The sequence below is a fragment of the Melospiza melodia genome, chromosome 16, assembly GCF_035770615.1.
Source record: "Melospiza melodia melodia isolate bMelMel2 chromosome 16, bMelMel2.pri, whole genome shotgun sequence".
In the NCBI taxonomy this organism is placed as follows: domain Eukaryota; kingdom Metazoa; phylum Chordata; class Aves; order Passeriformes; family Passerellidae; genus Melospiza; species Melospiza melodia.
Genome location: NC_086209.1, coordinates 12,363,213 through 12,382,994, shown reverse-complemented (window position 1 = coordinate 12,382,994; position 19,782 = coordinate 12,363,213). Strand labels below are relative to the sequence as shown.

The following is a 19,782-nucleotide window of genomic DNA, read 5'->3' as shown; positions in this document are numbered from 1 at the left end:
ATGTAATGTCAAGTAAAACCCACCAGATTAATTTGATCCTGTTTGTGTAATGCTGCACAAGAAGGTAAACAGAAATGTGGGGTGCCCTCAGAGTCCCCTGTGAACTCACCATTGCATGTGGCACTTCAGTGAGTCTGTTCTCTGAAAAGACTGCACAGCACTGTGATGTAAAGGTAGAAATAACACCCAGGGTCACCAAAAAATAAATATTTTCTCCCAAGACTGAAAGAAGGAAAGTGGATGGGAAGTAATGAATCAGAGCGCTGCCTGCTCTGGATGGAAACTGCTGCTGGAGACATTTACATTTGTCAGTAATGGCAAACCCCAAACTTCACTTCTATAAACCAAAGACATTGTGTGTGCACACATTTCCTTATGTAAGTGATTTCACATGACAACCATGGAACTCCAAACACACTGAAAACAAATCAAAGGAGAAGTATGAGGGCATTGCAGTAGGCAATCACAAACGCAAGCCTGACTGCTACAAACACATCCCTGCAGTAACTCAGAAGAGGCACAGGATCATCCACAACAATTCAGCCTCTTACACTGTGGCAGCATAACTTGCAAAAAAGCAAGTGGAAAAACATTAGTTTAAAACCAGGATGTGTGTGTGTTTGAGAGTGTGTGTGTTGAATTTGGAAAAAAAAACCTCCTCAGAAAGCCTGGTCTGTTTCCATACTCAGCCTAATCACTGGGAGTGAGGTAAATCAATTCTCATTTACCTATTATTCTCCTATATCTATATAAAGACTCAGGAAAGCCACTCTGCTGGTAAACAGTATGCCCAACAACTTTTGGTCTACCAATCATGCTGCAAGGAACAATATAATCATTAACAGAGAAGATATCTGGGAAACTAATCTGGAGCATTCTGCAAATGTTCAGATTTTCTTGTTTACTGTAATCAAGATATTTTACACAGAAGAAAAATGGAGACACATTACAGTTAAGATAAAAGAAACTGTTATTTTTATCTACATCTAAACTACATGTATGTCAGATAAACTAACTGACCCTTAACCTAAATTTAAATAATACATAATCAGCTAAAGAGGAGCTTTCATAAAAAAAGAATATCCAATCTATTTGGGCCGACAATTTTTTTAACATATCTTCTAACGGCAATTTTTAGCAAGGGAAATCTATAAAGTGGGACCTGTAATGAAAATGCTGACAAACATTTAAGCATTGTGCTAGCAGCAAAGTGGAGAAAGCTCTTAGTTAAATCTTTCATTCCTGCTTTTTAATTTTTCTTCTTTTTTCTTTTAACATCACTCTACACTTACTTTATTGCCACAGAAATGCACAGCTGGTCACCTGCATTTTTTTAATACACATGCAGCCCTTAATTGATTGCATTGATTAATTAATTGCTGTTGTTGGTTCAGAGAACATGGAGCACAATACAATATCAACAAGTAAGACCTTAAAGGTGCAACAGCATTTGGAGCACACCCAGAAGATGAAGCTCTGTCCTGATCTGAGGTGGGAGAAGCTTCACCAGCATCACTGTCAACACATGCCAGCTCCCACAAGTTGAGAAAAAATAACTCACTCTTTCTGGGTTGCTGAACAAACTGTAAGAGTAATTACAACATTTAATGCACAGCTAAATCAATGGTGCTTGACAACTCACAACAAACAGGATGGAAAAAGAGAAATAAAAGGTGAGTGATGTAAAAACAACACTTAGTGCCTTCTTTTCCTTCAGGCTGAAGCATTTTATTTGATCTGAAACAAAACATTTTGTCTAGTGAATAATTTTCAGGTAAGAGTATGAATTTTAAAAAGGAAGTGTCATTGCAGAATAGAGATGCTTTCTTTGCAAATTATGCAATGGCTTGGATTTTTCAAATCCTTGGTCATATTTTCCCAGTGCTTGTATGCACTAAGTTGAATCTGAATTTAAAACACTTTTGTTTGAGACCATATTTACCCAATATTTTCAGTCTTTGTATGACCACAGGTACAAGGCCATAAGAAAGCTTCACTTGGGTCTCTGCATGACAGAGGCATGAATTGCAAACCTTTACTAACCTGCATGAGAGTTGGGATTAGCAAAAATGAAACTTTCATTCTTTATAAAGCTGAGGATCTTGACTGTGAACAGGGTTATGAATCTACCCCCCTCCTTCTGTTCCTTAACAAGAGGCTGCAGATAAAGGAAAGTTCTGTGTGTACACAAGCACCTCTCCAAAGCAAAGTCATTCAGCGGGCAGCACAACAGTGACCTTCCCTCCTGCTTTCCTGCATTGTGTTTCTTGTTCTCTGCCCTGAATTTGTCTACTTGAGGAGTGTAAGCTTTTCAGGAGAGAGCTGTTGCTTCCATACCTCTCTGCCAAGCACCCAGCACATCAGCTATGGGAGTTGTGCCTCCTGCCCCCAGCACCCTCTCCTAACAGAAAACAACATCCTCATCTTGTCTGAGCATTTCATAACCATCTGTTGGCTTCTGCAGGTGATAAATCAATCAGAAGAAATAAGGCTGCCATTCAAAATGTTTCCAGTCACTTATTTTCATCCCTCTAGGATAAGTTAAACTATTTCTACTTTAAAAATGGACAAGAGGGACAAAACAAGGACAAACATACTTTACAAGATGAGCATTATGACTATTTTGCAGTGTTACCTGTTGAAGAACAACAAAAAACAAAAAAGTAACTCATGGGTGTCTGAGAGAGCAACATTTATGTCTGAAAATACTTTGCCATGGCAGAGAGCTGGTGTTGAAATTTGCTGTGGGCTGCTTGGATAATTAGGTACAACTGAGAACTCTGCAGACATGCTTAAAGACTCTGATTCCTTCTTTAATAATTCTGGTTCAATTTACATGACATTTTTCATTACTGCTGTAAAAAATCCACCTAGAAAGCAAAGTCTCTTCCACACATGTCTAACACCTGGGGATTTTAACTCAAGGGAAGACAAGGGGGCAGCTCAGACAGGGTGGCATTGCCTCCAAGTCCTGCAATACTTTGAGTTACTTTTTATCATGGAGCTTTGTGAGTGACACAAATGTTACTCTTGGTGATGTGTGCTTACCAAAACCCAGTTCCATGGACTGGGTTTGAACAGGAATGCTCAGGTTACATGCATCCTTATTTTAGTGCTTTCATGAGAGCACAGTGAGTGTTAACCCTGCACACTGGGGATGGGTGGTTTGTGCTCCCACATATCATTTGCAGACCTGAGCTCTCATCATACACAGAAAATCCAGCAACAAAATGGATGGGCATAGCCCAGGGTAAGGACAGCACCACCAATTCAGAGTGCTACTAAATTTGTGAACTAATTCAAGACAGGGGATGCAGAGCTGAAATGCACCAAAGGAACAGCCCATGGAGCATCTTGTTCTGGTTGTATGGATTCTGTACTACTCTTAGCTTCTCAAAATGAAATGTCCTGGTAACACATTGAGAAGCAAACTGATTAAGAAGACATCTAACCAGCAAGTTCACCGTGGCTCATCAAATTTAAAACATGACAATTTTAAAATACATCAATAAATATATCAGGGTGGAAGATGTGGGCTGCCTCAGGGCACTGACAGAATAATTAGTGCTGCTTAGTTCCCCTGAAGCAGCATACCTGTAATGGAACACAAAAACAAGAGCTGTTACAGGCAAAAAATCATTTGCAAAAAGTTGCCACTTCAGTTGCCATAGCTACTTCTAAATAAAAAAGGGATGGACTGGGGCACTGCTGGTAATGATGCAGTGTGTTTTGGAAAATGCTGTTTCAAATGCTGGCAGTAATCACAGGAGATTAGGGAGGTGATAAGTAGCTTTGCTGAAGAGAAGATTCAATGAATTGTGCAGGGTCTGTAAACTGAGTCAAAGCACTTTAGTGGAATGAGAAAAGAGACTTGTCACAAATTAGTTTGAAACATGAATGTGCAATGAGATGGCACAACAAAGGACAAGTAACAGCCTTTTCAAATTCAGTTTCACTAATAAATGTACATAAAGGAAAAGTTCTGAACTGTGCTAAAGCTAGAGCACTCTTTAAATACAACCCTCAAATTGTCTTGATGCAGGGGAAGAACATGACCAAAATCACACTGTTCATATATATACACACCAGAGAGAGCACAATGCCATTAAGTGCTGACTACTTACAATGGCAGAAGTTTCCAATAATTGCTTTTTGTGGTCAGAAGCACAAAAGAGGATTGTACAATGGCAATATAAGATAAATTTAATCTCTGTGCAATTAAGTATATCTTAAACTCATGGCTAAGTGGCTGAACTTCACATTATTGATCAAGTAATAAAGCAAAGGGACCTCTCTCCTCTTGCTCTCCAAAATCACCTTTACAAGAAACAAAAACTCAGACAGAAGATTAAAAAATGTGCACTGGAAAGTGAAAAGACCTTGGTTCTCTTTATAATCCATATTCATTGTACCATAATCAATATTCATTGCATCTATAGGAGCTGGGACCAACTTGCCCACAGTATAACAATAACTTAGTCTTTGCTCAAAAACAATAATAAGGTAACTATTAAGGAGGAGAGTAAGGTGCAAATTCCATGGAAGTTCATGAGGATACAAGTGTGTCTTCTTTACAACTTACACCAAGTGATAACCAGCACCTGGGAAAAAGCCCAGAACAAGCTGGATATTGGACGCAGCCACTTCTTTCTCTCCCTTATGTGTTAAACCTGGAGGGACAAACACTGATTCTTGAAGGCTCAGGTTAAAGCACACTGAGAGCTGAACCACACACACAAAACACATTTAGGAGAAGAGAAAAAGTGTGGTGGCTTTGACAGGAGACCATTTGTCTTCAAGATTAACAGTGGTGCTGGAATGGATGTCATCTTGCCAAGGCAGGTCCCATGGAATGCCTGCAGTGGACAGCACCAATCCCACACAGGGCTAAAATCAAACCCCAGAACACTCAGGAGATGCTTCAGCTTCCAACCATCAGGGGAATTTGGGAACAGATTTTCAGGCACAAGTTACTCTGTCTTTAGGGAGCAACTCACACAGCCCTGGCTCCAAGTCATCCATCACTCTTTGGACAGAAAATGATTTCCACTTTCAATTAAAAACTTGTCAACCCAACAGGCTTGTGGGACATACAGTATTTTTAATAGTAAATAATTCAAAAAGTACCTGACTTCGCCTTCTCTAATGTGACCTTCCAATTCTTCTATGAATTTTTCCCCTTTCATCCAGTAGATCATGGGGCCTGATTCTCCACTGAATCCAAAGAAAGCTTTGCAGGCCACAGTCAGTGGATTTCCTGAGGACAAAAGGAAGAGAGAAGATTAGAAGCTTTGTCATAGCTACTAGTGAGAAAATTATTTTAAGAAATATCAACACCTCAGATAAACCTCCTTACAAAAACTGGAGGAGGAAAAAAAAAGGAATAGCTATAAACCACGTGAAAAAGAGTGATGTTGATTTGAATCTACAGGAAATGGGTGTAAAATGAAACTCTGAGTTTATCCATCCAATTTTTTTTCTGAGAAAAATAGTACATGAACAATGAGAAGGTATGGAAATGGTGGCAACATAAGGTGACACCAGACTGGTTGTTAAAAAGAAAGAGGTGACTTCCCTGTCAGACTCCTTGGATCTCTACCAGGTTTAGAGATTTGTCCCTAAAAGGCAGGTAAATCACTGAATGACTGTTCCTTACCCATGCATAAAAAGACAGAGGAATAATTCCTTCCTTGGTGAGCTGCTCAGAGAGCTTTTAAAGATTCCCAAGAAATACATGATGCCAGTCAGCCCCACACTAATGTTACTGTCAACAGGCTTTTGGCTAAGGACCAAACTTCAAAGCATTATTCAAGAAATAGAGTAAAGAATTCTTCCTTTCACCTCTGCAAAGATACTCCCCCCCCCCCCCCCCAAAAAAGGAAAGAAAGACGACTGTAAATTGTTCAAATTTCTTTTCTCTTCAAAAAAAAACCAAAAAACCAGCATTTAACTGGCTTTATGTCTAGCTACAGATTTAACTGTTCTAGGTAGCCCAGAACTGTGCTTACACTGCCAGAACAGATGACTGTCTTCCTGCAGAAGACAACAAAAAAGAAAAACAAAAGAAAAAAGAAAACAAACCCACAAAAACAAACAAACAAACTCAAAAAACCCTCCAAGAACTCAGGAAATTTGGAAGAACCATTCTCTTTGTATGCACATACAGCTGCTGCACCCACTTTTCTTTGCCTATTTTATTTCACATAGGTGCTCCAGGTTATGGAGCAGGTGTAGAATCAGCAGCTTAGTGGGAGAACAGACCTCATTTAATGTCAGTGGAGACTGCTGCTGAATCTTTCAAGGCTTTGAGCAAGCATGGAAAGCCTAAATAACGAATTTTACTGTATTTGAAAGAAGTATTTTGCTATGTCAGGTATTCTCTGTGTTAGCAGGAGACTCTCCTGACTGAAATAGAACAGGCCTCCACTTTTCCAGGAGAGGCTGATCATTTGGAGCACACCACTTGGTTGAGCATGGGATAATGGTTTCCCATGATTGACTTACTGTGCCTTAATCATTCACCTCTTGTCTGCCCAGGAGTGATAAGTGGCTGTGTGCACACTCAGAGCATATCAGAGCTGCGTGTTAAAGTGCCTTTGCCTAAACCCCCACAGAGCTGAGTCAACTACTTGCACTTGTCTATCCATTATTTCAGTGCCCAATTTAAGACATGTCTAAAGAGTCTGATTAGTCAGGAAGCACAGCACTCCCAGCCACGGAAAATCAGCTGCCTTTAAATTGTTTCCAAGTCAAGATCCAAAATTACAACTCCTTTGAAACATTAGGATACAGCAAGAAAAGATTTAAAGGCTGCACTTGAGTCTCTGTTTCTCAAATAGCAAAAGACAAAAATGGAAAATGTTTATCCTGAAAATGTTTTCCAGACTCTTTCATTATCTCCATATTCATGATGAACTCTGGGACCACAGCTGGCCCCTGAACAGTGGAGATGCTGGCAGATTACACAACTAGACCAGACATACAAGAGAAGAAGGGGTATATATTCAGTTATCTGCACATCCCACAACACTGACAACCATCAGAGAAAGTTCCAACTTCAGTAACTAATAAGGAGTCAGAAACACTCCTAGGCAGACATTTAATGCCACTACAAGCTCACCCAACCCTGTGAGGTGCTGTGTGTCCTCCATGGGTGGAGGGGACAACTGGAGCCTCTGGCTGTATCCACCTCACCTTTTCCCAAGATGCTGAATGCCTGCACGGTGTGAGCTCTTTTTGTCCTGCTTGCCTTGGAGTCACAATACACATCTTTTTAAATACCACTTGGTGATTCCTAGCATGTGGCTGCTCAGTCCTTGCTTGATATTAACGGAAAAAGACATTGGAGCAATGTGAAAAAGAAAAGGGATAGACAAGGCCTATCAGCATTGACAGATATTTGCCCTTTTCCTGGCACATCATGCTGGACATTAAGTGTTACAGGTAAAATATCTTACAGAATGTACTTTTCCTCAAACCAGCAGATGTTTACCTAAAAAACAAGCCCTGAGAAATGAAAATATTCCAAAGAGAGTCTAAGATTTCTATACATGCAGAGTAAATACCCTGAGGTAATAATGTCTGGTTTGAAGAAATATGAAGTTTTCTACACAGATAGGAAAACTTAAAAAACCCAGCTGTTGGTAGACAGCTTCTGTAATAAACAAACTCAATATAAAGCATCAGGAACCTTTACCATGACAACCTGCATGCTCTGAATGTGCCTGGGCAGATCTATTTCCTAGCTTTGCCACCAGGGAAACTAGTAAAATAAACTAATACCATGAACAGGAAAATCTGGAATGAGTTCATATTCCCAGCTCAAAGTTTGGTACCAGCAACACCTGAAAAACCCCATAGTTCATCTCATCTGCAAACCCATCACTGATCAGGGGGTGGCATAAACAACTTTTTTCTCATGGAACAACTAATTTTTATCTCAGCAGCAGAATGATGCAGGTCTGGGTTGACCTGATCTGTCTTGGAGTGGAAAGAACCCGATGATACTTCAAGGGCCCATCCAAACTCAAACTCTCACTTGCAGTTCTGATACTCCTCAAGCTGGTAAGGACCTCTCACTCCTCTACAGCTTCTGAAATAACTTCTGGTTTATAACTCTCATCACTCCTTTTGCCTCTGGAAGGGGGACACCATCAGAAAGGTTACACTGACTTCCCTGCAGAACCACTTCATCTCCCAAAATAAGCCTCCATGTGGAAAAGTAAGGGAGATTTCTCCTCTCCTGCTCTATCACCACACAGCTACAGCAGCAACCTGTCACTACAGGTTTTCAGCAAACTCCAGCCATTCCCATCCAGAAAGGAATATGGCATGTCTTACTACATTCTCCCCCAAATACTGCAATACTAAAAATGAGGCTGAAGTCTGTGGTCCCTAAATGTATCTCCCAATATATGGAGAAATAGGCACTGAGCATGGACAGTGCCCCTTTGCAGGTCCTGGTTTAGGGTTGGCTGCAAGCCATGCAATATTACACTGAGCCACAGTTCCAGGCAGAAGGAACTGGCAGGCAATTTGTAACTCCACAAATTCATCTTGTGTAAGGCCCAAACTTTTGCACATCATTACTGCTATTCTGCATGACCTTCAGTAGTCCCACTACTAATTGGTCTTATTAAGAAATATTACACTTGCATCATTTAATTAACAACATCAAAATTCCTGGAATGAATAGTATCCTAAAAGTTTTCCATTTACAGATGGATTCTGTTTAGATCAGATAGACATTTCAGATGCCTTTTACTTAATAAAATAATTAGCTGAGGAACAGAGAAAGTTATTTGTGAATTTCTAATGAATCAACAGTTAAGAGAGTGTTTGAAGAAACAAGAAAAGAAAGTAAAAAGGCTTGTTTGCAGACATCACTGTCTTCTGCTTTGCTGGGGTCACCTTGATACAGTAAAGGACCAGGTTCAGCAGAAGTCTCTGTTTTAGCTTTTCTCCCTGCCTTGTCAATCAAGCAGGCTTGTTGCAGACTCCCAGCTGATAAGACACAACCACTGGCAGTAAAAAAATTATTGCTAAATCTTATTGTCCAATTTTCACCTGTCCATTTTCACAGTCAATCTGTGTGAATGCTACCATGCATTCAAGCAACTTCTTTTCTGGCAAAGAGAATTCCAGAGAAATGCAATTATTCAAGCAGAAGAGCTGCCTGGTGGTGGTAGGACCACTGGCTAATGATGGGAAAAGGGTCTGCAAAAGAATTTAGCCAGGAATGGTTTGGAATGTGCTTAATGCAGGGCCAGCATGCTTTGACAGAGAATCATAAATTCTGCAGCACAATTTCTCTTGAATGAGACACGCCTCAAGTATAAAGTAAATTAAGCTTAAAATACCTAAAAGTTGTTCTGTCTTTTAAAAACTTAAATGTCAAGGCTGGATGACTGACCAGCATGGATGCAAAGGCTCTACACATCTGGCTTATGCTGGCATGGAAAGCAAAGGCTCTTCACACCTGGCTTATGCCATGGCATTTTTCTGGATTTGTTTTTTTTTAATGCAGATGGATGGTTTGTTCTTTTTCACTTGTTTTGCGCAGGTAGGTGTATTTTGTAGCTTTGAAGCCCACATCAGAGAATTTGCTTCCAGCAAATCAGACCTTGACTCGCAGAGCACACCATCTCAGAGCAACCTCAGCAAGTACCCAAAATCTCTGTGAATCCCTGGGTGCTGTTTTTTCCTATGTTTTGAAATATGAATTAGTTTTCCTTTTCTCTTGCATTTTTGTGCCACATAAAATACTGCTCTCAACAAGCCTGAGCTGAAGCAGATGAGCCTTCCCAGCTAGTGGCAGAACTGACTGAAAATGCCAAAGGTTATTATTAATGCAAATCCCTTTGTGCTAAGCAACACCATAAGTCAGACCTGCCCACGTTGCTAGCTGGATTTACATCTTCCACTCCAACAGGGTGCTAATCCACTGCTTTCATCCACTGCAGAGCCCTGCCACTCCTGGGAGGGCAGATGAGAGTGCAGTGCTGCCACCAGAGGGTCATTCCAACACTCCAAGTCCCTCTCATCGATGCATTTGCATATTAGAGCTCCTCTCTGATAATGGTGCTTGTGTCTGTCCCTGTAAGATTGGAGAGAGCTCTGAGTGCCGCCAAAGGAGCAGCTTCCCACTCCACACATGCAGATGTTTTACAGGCACTTCATGGGCTTTGTTTCTTTCTTTTGCTGAGACAGGGAACAGGAAAGGCAGGTTACTTATCACTTCTCACTAAGTGCATTCTGCAGGCTGTCTGGAAGCTGACTTTCCAGGCTGTGAGGTTTGCAAGGCAAATCACCATGTCACTGACAAGAACATTATTGTTCTAATATGCTTTACAAGTGCTAGAAAGTGGTCAAAGAGCAGCAGAGTGATTTAAATTCCCCTGGCAAGGCAAGGCTGGGTTGTATACAACCCTGAAGTAAAGAACACATTTCCTTTTCTTTCAGAAGGACATCCTGGATAAGAAGATATGGGAGACAGAGCTTATGCCTGCAATTTATCCACAAAACAAATGCCAGGGGCAACACAGACCTTGACTCATGAAAAACAATCTCTGTGTGTGGTAGTTGTGTGCAGTTAGCAGAGAGTGCCAATTGTCTCCAAGTGCTCTGCAATGACATCCTCTGAGCTGCTCTCCTGTGCTGGGAGTGACAGCAGAGCCAGCAGCAGATGGAGGGGCTGCAGCCTGTAGCATTTGCAGGGAACCCCAAGGCATGGAGGATTCCATCTTATCAGAAGGCTAATTAATTACTTTATTATCCTATATTATTTTACACTATGTTACATTACATCTAAACTGAATCTGCCAAGCACTCATCTGCTCACACTGCACAGAATCTCATGGCTGTCAGTGACAGTCCCAACACACACACCTGGCCCTGACAGGCCAAGGAAACAAAACACCATCACTTTGGCTAAACAGTCTCCATGTTGCATTCTACTTTTGCACAAACACAGGCACAGCTAATAAGAATTGTTTTTCCTTTCTCTGAGGTTCAGAGAATGTGAATTACAGAAATAATATTGGGAAGAATATTGCCTTGCTTTTCTCTGTGAAGAGAAACGTGGTGACACCAGCCCAGCCCAAACCATGGCCCTGGCCTGGCTGGCTGCTGCTGGACACCAGGCTGAGCTGCTGATGGGCACGTGAGGGTGCCCACACAAGGTCCCTCCTGCTGCTGAGCACAAAACCTCTGTCCAGGGCTCACCCCTGTCCCAGAGCAGTCAGGAGTACTTGGCAGGGGCAGCTGAGGCTGTGCTTGGGCTTTGCTTGTGTCACCCAGCACAGCTGATCCCATTTCTCATCCCCATCCCAGTACAGACCTGCAGTACCACTCAGACATCAGGGGCTTCAGCCTCTGTAAAACCACAGGTACATGATCCCTTATTTTCCCCAGGTCATATCCCAGCACCACTTGCTCAGAGGTTCCATGCTGTGATTTTTTCAACAAGATCAATAAAGACAGTGCTAATTACTGCACCTGGGCTTCTCTTCCCTCCTATTTTACCTGGATATTCTACAGAATACAGGCGCCTAGCTGTGTGCTAAACCATGTTATCCCATTTAGATAAAAGTCTCATGAAATTCAGTGACTAGTTAGAGAATTACTGGATCCAGTGAAAATAAGACATATTAAAACCAAATTATTTTCCCTCATGAAAAAAAAATATAATTACAGGAAATTCTATAATATTTCAGAGTTCTATTCCAGCAGCCAGCAGATTCATGACTGGATATGAGCCTTCCAAACATTTGCATAATTAAAGCTCAGCCAGGAATTAATGAACTGAGAGCATTTTAAAGAAAATTAAGAAACCTGCTTTGGACAGTGATAATAATTTTCTTAATAAGATAAATTTATAGTGAAATCAAATCTAACTAGCCTCCAGACATTCATTTCATAACAGTTTAAGAGCATTTGAAAGCACACCCATATAATATATATTTTATTAGATTTAGTCTCCTGGTTTTCAGAAGAAGCCTAAAAGAAGACTAAAGGAGGTGCTCCTCCCCTAAGCAAGGCCCTGTGCCATGAGCTGCTCATGCAGCCACTGCAGTAATATTCTAGCAGCTGTAATGATGTAGAGGAAAAACAAATGGCTGCAGCACATAACTTAGAGTTAGCTGGCTCTTCACTCATATAAGAACTTTTTGACAAAGGCAAGTCTTTGGCAGTAAAAAAAATAAGAGACTGGCAAAAACTTGATGAGAAAAATGCAAGAGATCTTTAAGTCCTTTTTTGTCCTCTGTAGTTTACGATCTTAATTTTAACTTTCTTTCTCGCTCTGCTCTTATTTCTTATGCCCTGAGACATCAGAAAACACATAGCCATGAGATATTTGTGCTTTTCTGTCTCACTCAAGTGAGCAAATAGCACATATAAAAAGTAGGATAAAAATAACACTAACAGCAAGCAGAACTCCAAACATGAGACAAAGCAACTAAGCCTCCAGACAGTTTGTTGCCAGGAACACAAGTCAATGCATTTGCTGTCATTCCATACAGCCCCAACTGTTGCCAATAAATCACACAATCACAACCCACTGCAAGGACTGTTTGTAGGCTTGGCTATTGACTGTAACTCCCACAGAGAGTGAAAAACAAAACTAAAAAACACACACAAAGCTGAAATGTTGCTGATAAAAATTTATCAGATGTTCCAAAAATGAATTAATCAAATCAAGATCACCTAGAGCAGTTTTCTTCAAAAAAATAACACGCAGAAAAACATCCCAACTACTACCTCTCCCTCCTCACCCCTGAAAAAATTTAACCTTACCTAAATCCTGTAAAATCCTTTATCCCATTTTCAGAACTGCCTTGGGGGCAGAATTTAAAATCTTAGTTATTGAGAGCTCAGGTGTAACTGAAAGTCAAGGATTTTAGCTTTTCAGTTATGCACCTGCAATGAAGACAGATGCTTAGTGGGATTTCCAGAAGCAGCTTGAAAGCTGCCTTGTGCTGGCTTTAACTTGTGCTCAATGCTGAGATCCTTCTGCAAATCTCATTTCTGTGCATTTTGAGGCACAGAAACATCACTTATGAGAAAAGCCCTGCAGGTACTTGGAAAATGTCCCCTTGGTGCTGGGGTTCCAAGGGCTGGGGCAGCCCCACGGCAGCAGAGCAGTGACATCCAGAATAAGGTGAACGAAGGTACTTGCTCAGGAAACTGAAATGTAACACAAGAACGACCATAGAAAATTCAATTCAGGGGCAAGCTGGAGAGCTGGAAACTCCTCAAGCTTGCAAGAAGCAGCAATGTGAGGGGTAGGATCCCCTCTAGCCACAGCAGATTGATGTGAGGAGACAGGAGCATCTCTTTGTGGTCCATCTCTTTGTAGCTCAAAGATAGAGTTGGCTGTTCCTGCTCTTCACCGTGGGACAGCAATCTAAGGAAGCAAGTGTTCTCTGAATAATTCCTGCTCTTCTCTCAGAGCAGTGGGAGAAATGATGGCTGTGATGGCACGAGGCCATGCCTGGGCCAGAGAGACATGATTTGTTCCCTTACTCTGGAGAAAGTAGCTTTGATTTTATAGAGTCCTAGAGCCTCAGAATGTCTCTCCACCTCCCCCCATCTTGCCCACAGTGGTGTTTGGATATAAGGCACTATCTTAGGAGCTCCGAGCAAGATCTTAAAAAAGTCATCCTGAGAGAAAAGCTTTGCTCTTCTTTATTGCTTATCTCTTTTCTTAGCTGTGCTAGAGCCAAGAAGGAAATTAAGCTGCTCTCTGCAAGGTCTAATGTGAAACCTTGGCCACTTCAGCATCAAGATTGTTATTTGAGCTTTTGTTCTAGTGCCAGAAACCTTTACATGGCCTTCACCTCTGCATTAACTAGAGAAGGTTACAGGCTTCATCTTCTCTCCCCTGGCAAAGCTCCTGCTAGCACTCAAAAGGACCCAGGTAATTGTGATTGTCTGCAAGTGTGATGGTCTAATTGCACAGTGATGGGCAGGAGCCAGAGCAAAGGACTGGCCTTCAGAGATGTGCATCTGCCACCCCCAGAGCACTGAATAAAGCTGTGCCTGCAGCTGGCAACAGGCTGAGGCAAGCCCTGTCCCCAACACCCGGACAATGTTCCTTTTAAGGATTTTTAAAGGGATGCTGCATGTGCTCTCAAAAGTTCCTGCAGCAATACCAAATAGAGACAAATACAACTGAAGGAATCTGCTGTAGTCCAGAATGTATTTTCAAATGCAGGAAAGACACTATTTCTCCAGCACAGGGTGACATGAACATGGCAGCACTTTGCTGTTATTTCCCACTGCAGCACCCAGGGGAATCCTGGCAGAGGGCTCCCAGAACAGGGAGATACCTGGGAAGAGTTGATAGCTGCCCCGAGGGGGCTGTTGCTCTTTGAAGTCAGAGAGGTTTTTCTCCAGGTCTTCTGCTGACTCTGCTGAGTTTTAAAGACAAAAAAGGCTGAGTAAAATTTTCCCTCTGTTTGGATCATTGTCTTCTGTGCTGCCTTGTTGAGAACAAATATGTCTGAGCTATTTTCTTTTATTTCTCTGTCAAAACCATACCTCCTTCCTCAGCTGATTCATTCTTCTTTGGGCTAGGGCTCAGAACAATACAATAACTTACATTTGTCAGGAATCATCTTGACTGAGTGCCCCTCCCCTCAGCCCTTAACGACAGAGTCAGCCCTCCTACAGCCTGAATCTGTGTTGACTCGGGAATGGACAGAAAGCTCCTTCTCTTGGGTGTGGTTTGTGTACTTTGGCATTTCACTGAAGACCTCTCCATATTTTGCCTTATACACTTTTGCTGCTCCATTTCAGTCCAGTATTTCTCAGAAAGCATTCCCTCCTCTGAATTGTGCAGGTACCAAGCAAGAACCTGAAAGCAGCACTCCTTTGGGAAGGTTAGGACAGATTTGTGCTCTGTGCTATCTATACTTGTGTCATTTCCCATTTCCCACAAAGGACAAGCTCACAGCTGAGCCCAGAGAACGAGCACGGACCCCTGCAGAACACTGTACTTTGAAAACCAGGATCCCTGGGGGAGTTATCAGCTAAACAGACCCAATAACCCTCACTATTCCCAAGTGCCAAACAAATGAGCTACACAGACACTCCCACTCTGCTTCAGTCCCTCTAATTAAACCCTCTTTAAAAGTCAGCTCCACACAGAAACACAGCTCTGTTTGCAAACAAGCTGAGGTTTTCCTTTTTTTTTTCCAGTGAGTTGCTGATTTTTTTCTTATTTTCCCAATAGACAGAAAATACATTAATTACTTGCTATATTGACTCCTGTAGTACTATTTTTTCAGCCCTATTAGATTTCCTGCCCCCTACCAATTTTCTGCTCGAGATGTTGACCTTCTCAGAAAGCTCTTGTCCCCAGCCACAGGAAGGCAGAGCTCAGCTGCCTTTCTTATCCCTGAGCAATGATTAGTGAAACACCCAACTGTGAGAATAAAAGGGACACGTTGTGGCCTCCCTAAATCCCAGGAGGGCTGCTTGAAAAGTCCCACTATGCCTGCCCTGCCTCAAAGCAGCCATCCCAAGGCTGCCACAGTGGAGATCCTTGTCTGTGCTTCACCAAAATAGTCTCAAGCTCAGTTTCAACAGTGCAAAGGGCAGTGCTAATGAAGGCCACACTTCTCCAGAGAGGCTGGCAGGGGATGGTTGCTCTTCAGCTGCTGTCATCCTTGACAAGGAAGAAGAATCTGCCCCACATGCCAGTGGAACAGCAAACCCATGGCTGGTAGTGAATTTGCTCTGGGCTGGGCTTGCAGGGGAAGACACAGGCAGGGAACTCCATCATTGCTGCCTGGCAGGATTAGCCATGCCATGACAGCCGCCTGCTTGTCCCTGCTGTCACAGGCTTGGAGCACAGCATGGGGTGGCCCTTGGTGGCTCAGCCACCATCCCCTGCCTCTCCTCTTCACAGCCCATGGGCCACCTGTGCTGTCACCATGCTGGGCAGGCACACGAGCTAACACATCTTTTATAATGGGTTAAAAAAAAAATCAGCCTTTCAGTGCACAACCCCTGCTGAAGTGGGCCTGTCCCAGCAGGAGAGGGGCCTCAAGCAGCCTTGCCCCCTGACACTGCCTGCCCTACTTTGGTGGTTGGCTTTAAATGCACAAGAGAGGAGACGTGACAGGCAGTTTATGGGAGATCCTGATTGCTGGCACCCTGCACTTTGCTTTTGTCATGTCAAGTCACCTGCAAGCTGCTCAGAGCCTCTGTGATGGTGCTCTTTGCTTGCTCACATGGAAATGAAGTGAAAGCCAGGCTGACATGCACGACTGTGCAGAGAGGCAAACACACAGAGCCTGAGCAGCACTTCCACCAGATCTGAGCCCCTGAGCCTCACCAGTGCCTGGTAGAGTCTGCTCCACAGAAAGAAATTTCGCTTTGGGCAACACGAAGACAAGGTTCAACCTCAACCCCCAAAGCAATCAGAATTGTGGGAATTGTCCAATAGAAAGCTGCTGCTGCCCTGCTTCTGTCTGTGCTTTTCCTTCCTCTGTTCCTGGCCACCCTGAGGCCCTTCACAGGTAACAAGTCACCACCCTGATGGTCACTTGCCTTTAGTGTGAGCAGCTTGGTTCACAGGGCAGGGAAAACTGAGTATCTGGCAGGGTGTGAGCAGGACTTACTTAGCTGCCGGGCCAGCAGCTTTGCCAGGGGCTGGTGGGCTGTGTCAGGGACTGCAGACACCTGGTGGTGTCCATCCATCCATCCATCCATCCATCCATCCATCCATCCATCCATCCATCCATCCATCCATCCATCCATCCATCCATCCATCCATCCATCCATCCATCCATCCATCCATCCATCCATCCATCCATCCATCCATCCCCCAGACTATCTCTCCTCATCTACCCCTCTATAAAGGGAAGGTAACTTTTTTGCACAGTTGTTCCAATACATCCCTCAACCTATGAAATATGAGCTGGGGTAACTGAGAGCAGCACCAGAAGTACAAGAATACTATAAATCATTCCAGAACATGATGTGACCCATTTCAGCTCAATCAGAAGTATCTTAACTTCCCCACAATATTTTCATTTTCAATATGCTGGATCTCTAGAAAAGTCTAGTTTTTCAGAGATGACAAAGCATTCTCTCAAAAAAATAAAAATATATCTTTACTCCCAAGCAGAGAAATACACTGTTTGCACTTTGGGACCACAGTTGAACAGAAAGGAAGAGAAGCCTTATGAAGACAAGTTCACACAATAAAGCCTTCGGTTGCAAACAGACTTTGGATGGTAAGATCCCAAAAACAAGATCCCTCTTTCAGTGACTTCAATTTCACATAAAACCTGAGTAGTGAGACCTGCTGTGTCCCAGGTGACAGATGGAACCACTGTGAGTCAGATTAGCAGCTTACTTCCCATGCACAGACACAGAGGTGTAGTCAGCAGCTGATATCGGGTCCCTCCCAAATGAAAAAGTGCTCAGATGTCTCCCTTGAAAAAGAGGATAATAAAAATCTCCCAAAGACTCATTTAAAATAGAAGTTATTAAATTTTCTTTTGTTTTACACCAGATGTGCCCCAGACATGCAAACTCAACCTCTAAAGATTCTCCTGCCTACTACAGTCTCCTAACTACTCATCAAAGCACAGCAGGTAAAAATTTCCCTCCTCTACATCACTAGTCACCAATACAACCTTGTCATTTCAATTTCTCACACCTCTTCTTTTCCCCTGCCCTGTATCTCTGCAAAGTCTCATCTCTACAGCTTATTGCCATTGGCTACTAATGTTGAACAAAGTGTTCCCAATTTCAAACACAATGAAAAGAAAAATCAGTAGCACAAGAAAGAGAAAATTAACCATGGAAACTCCCAGGGCTGGCCAGGTTCTTTAGGTTCAACATCTGAATCTGCTGCTTTATAGAATCATGGACTCACCTGCTGCTGCTATTCCTCATTTCCTCCAGAGTTTGTTACACTGAACAATCTGTTTCCAAATAGAGGAAAAGCACTGGGGCAGGTGCCAACCTGAGCCCTCCCACCCTCCAGAACAGCACAGAAGTGTGGCTCTGCTCCCATGAGCAGGCTCATCTATAGGCACATCTCCATGCCTGCCAGGAGCCCAGCTCATGTTTTACAATAAGCAATGATGAGGAGACATGAATCATCCCTCAATCCTCTGTCACAGGCACACAAGAGGCACCTCTCTCCCCTGCTCCTGCTGGAACTCCAGCAAGCTGTTCTCATAGCAGGTTTTCACTTTAGAAAGCAATTTGTCAGTACAAGCGATGCTTAAATTTTAAAAGGTAGTGACTAGTGCTGGGATTCAGAATCTCAGTCCTGACTCAGGCAGACCAAATCAGGCCACTGCCTCTTTGGAGTGAGGGTTGGTAGCCAAAACTCCATTTTGCTCTGATTGCTGGTATTTAAAATTTTAGTGTGTTAAAAATGGCATCTCAGGCTGTCAGTCTACAGACATGAGGGCACTTCTGAGAGCACCAAAGCACACCAGGCCTGGTTCCTGCCTACAGCCATTTGGCTATGGGACAGAGAAGGAAGACAAAAGCAAGCAGGTTTTCTTTTGGGACAGTCTCTACTTTACCTGATGGCTTTTACAGCAAGAAGGCTGCTCCTTACCCCTCATCCATGCAGGAAAGCATAGAAGGGGAAAGCTATGGGCTTTGCTTCAAAGACAGCAGCAATTGTCTGGTTCCATTGTACCACAGACTGCTTCTAGCATCTGCTTTAGGAGGCAGTGAGGAAAAGCAAGCTTGGCTGCATTGTGGGATCATCTACCCTCCTCTTCTGTGGGCTGATTGATAGCCTTGTGCACCCCTTGGCACCACAGCAGAGACCAGCCCCTCATTTTCAGAAACTTGCAAGTAACATGTCTGTACCAGCCTCCCCAGGAATTGTAGATTTTTTTAGTCCTGGTTATTTGTACATTGAATTTTTTAAAGAAGGAAAGAGAACACAGATTAATAGGGTGAGCAAATGGAAACCTTCTACCTTATTTTATATGCTCCTGGAGAAAATACTTATGTGACAAAGTATTTTTAAAGTAGCAGTTAGGAAGGTATAAGCTACCTGCAGTCTCTATAGTACATCTAATATATCTACTACATCTACTATATATACTATAGAGTATCTATAGTGTATATTGGGACTATATATAGTATATACATTACTATATATAGTAAATGTATTTTCGAAGGTAAGTACAGCTATATACTCAGACATCTAATATCAAATGACCCTGTCCAGTTCCCAGGAGAGATTTGTAAATCTGGCAAATCTCAGCAGAGCTGGAAGGCCCTGATCAAGAGAAAACATCATGGTGACAGGAAGGCTTCTGTCAGGATCAATTTACTTTGGCAAAATGTATTTAAGAAGCATTGTAGAAAATATTTTCCTGTTATATAGATAGCTCTGGCTATGCCAGAGAGCCTTTTGCATATAGTTCCCCCAAGGCAGGAAGGGTTTATGACTGCTTTGTCCTCAGTAAAATAAAATTGCAGTCAACATCCTTCTCTCCTTTAGCATCCTCCCCATTCTGCACACTGCCCCTAATCCAGCTTAAAATAAAACTTTGGCAGAGTCATCTATCACTATGAATATAAGAGCAGATATTTCATGAAACTTAAAAAAAGTAATATCCATATTCTTTGCCCAAACATAAAGCATGATAGATATGGATTGGTTGCCATTTTTTATGAATCTGCTTAGAGCCCCAGTGGATATAAATTATGGTAAAGGACAAACTACAAGTTCTACATGACTTGGCTTGTAGTAATGAGAAACTAACCCTGCACAGTGTGTCAGCAGAT

At 42.5% G+C, this 19,782-nt stretch overlaps 1 protein-coding gene across 5 annotated transcripts in view; it reads right to left on the bottom strand.

The window, feature by feature from the left end:
• The window catches only part of IL1RAPL2 (interleukin 1 receptor accessory protein like 2), a 332,915-nt gene that overhangs the window by 21,064 nt on the left and 292,069 nt on the right, over positions 1 to 19,782 (bottom strand). For all 5 annotated transcript variants that reach the window (XM_063170656.1, XM_063170658.1, XM_063170657.1 and 2 more), the window contains one exon: positions 5,128 to 5,257. In XM_063170656.1, the coding sequence (XP_063026726.1) occupies positions 5,128 to 5,257 (130 nt within the window). The remainder of the gene's footprint in view (positions 1 to 5,127; positions 5,258 to 19,782) is intronic.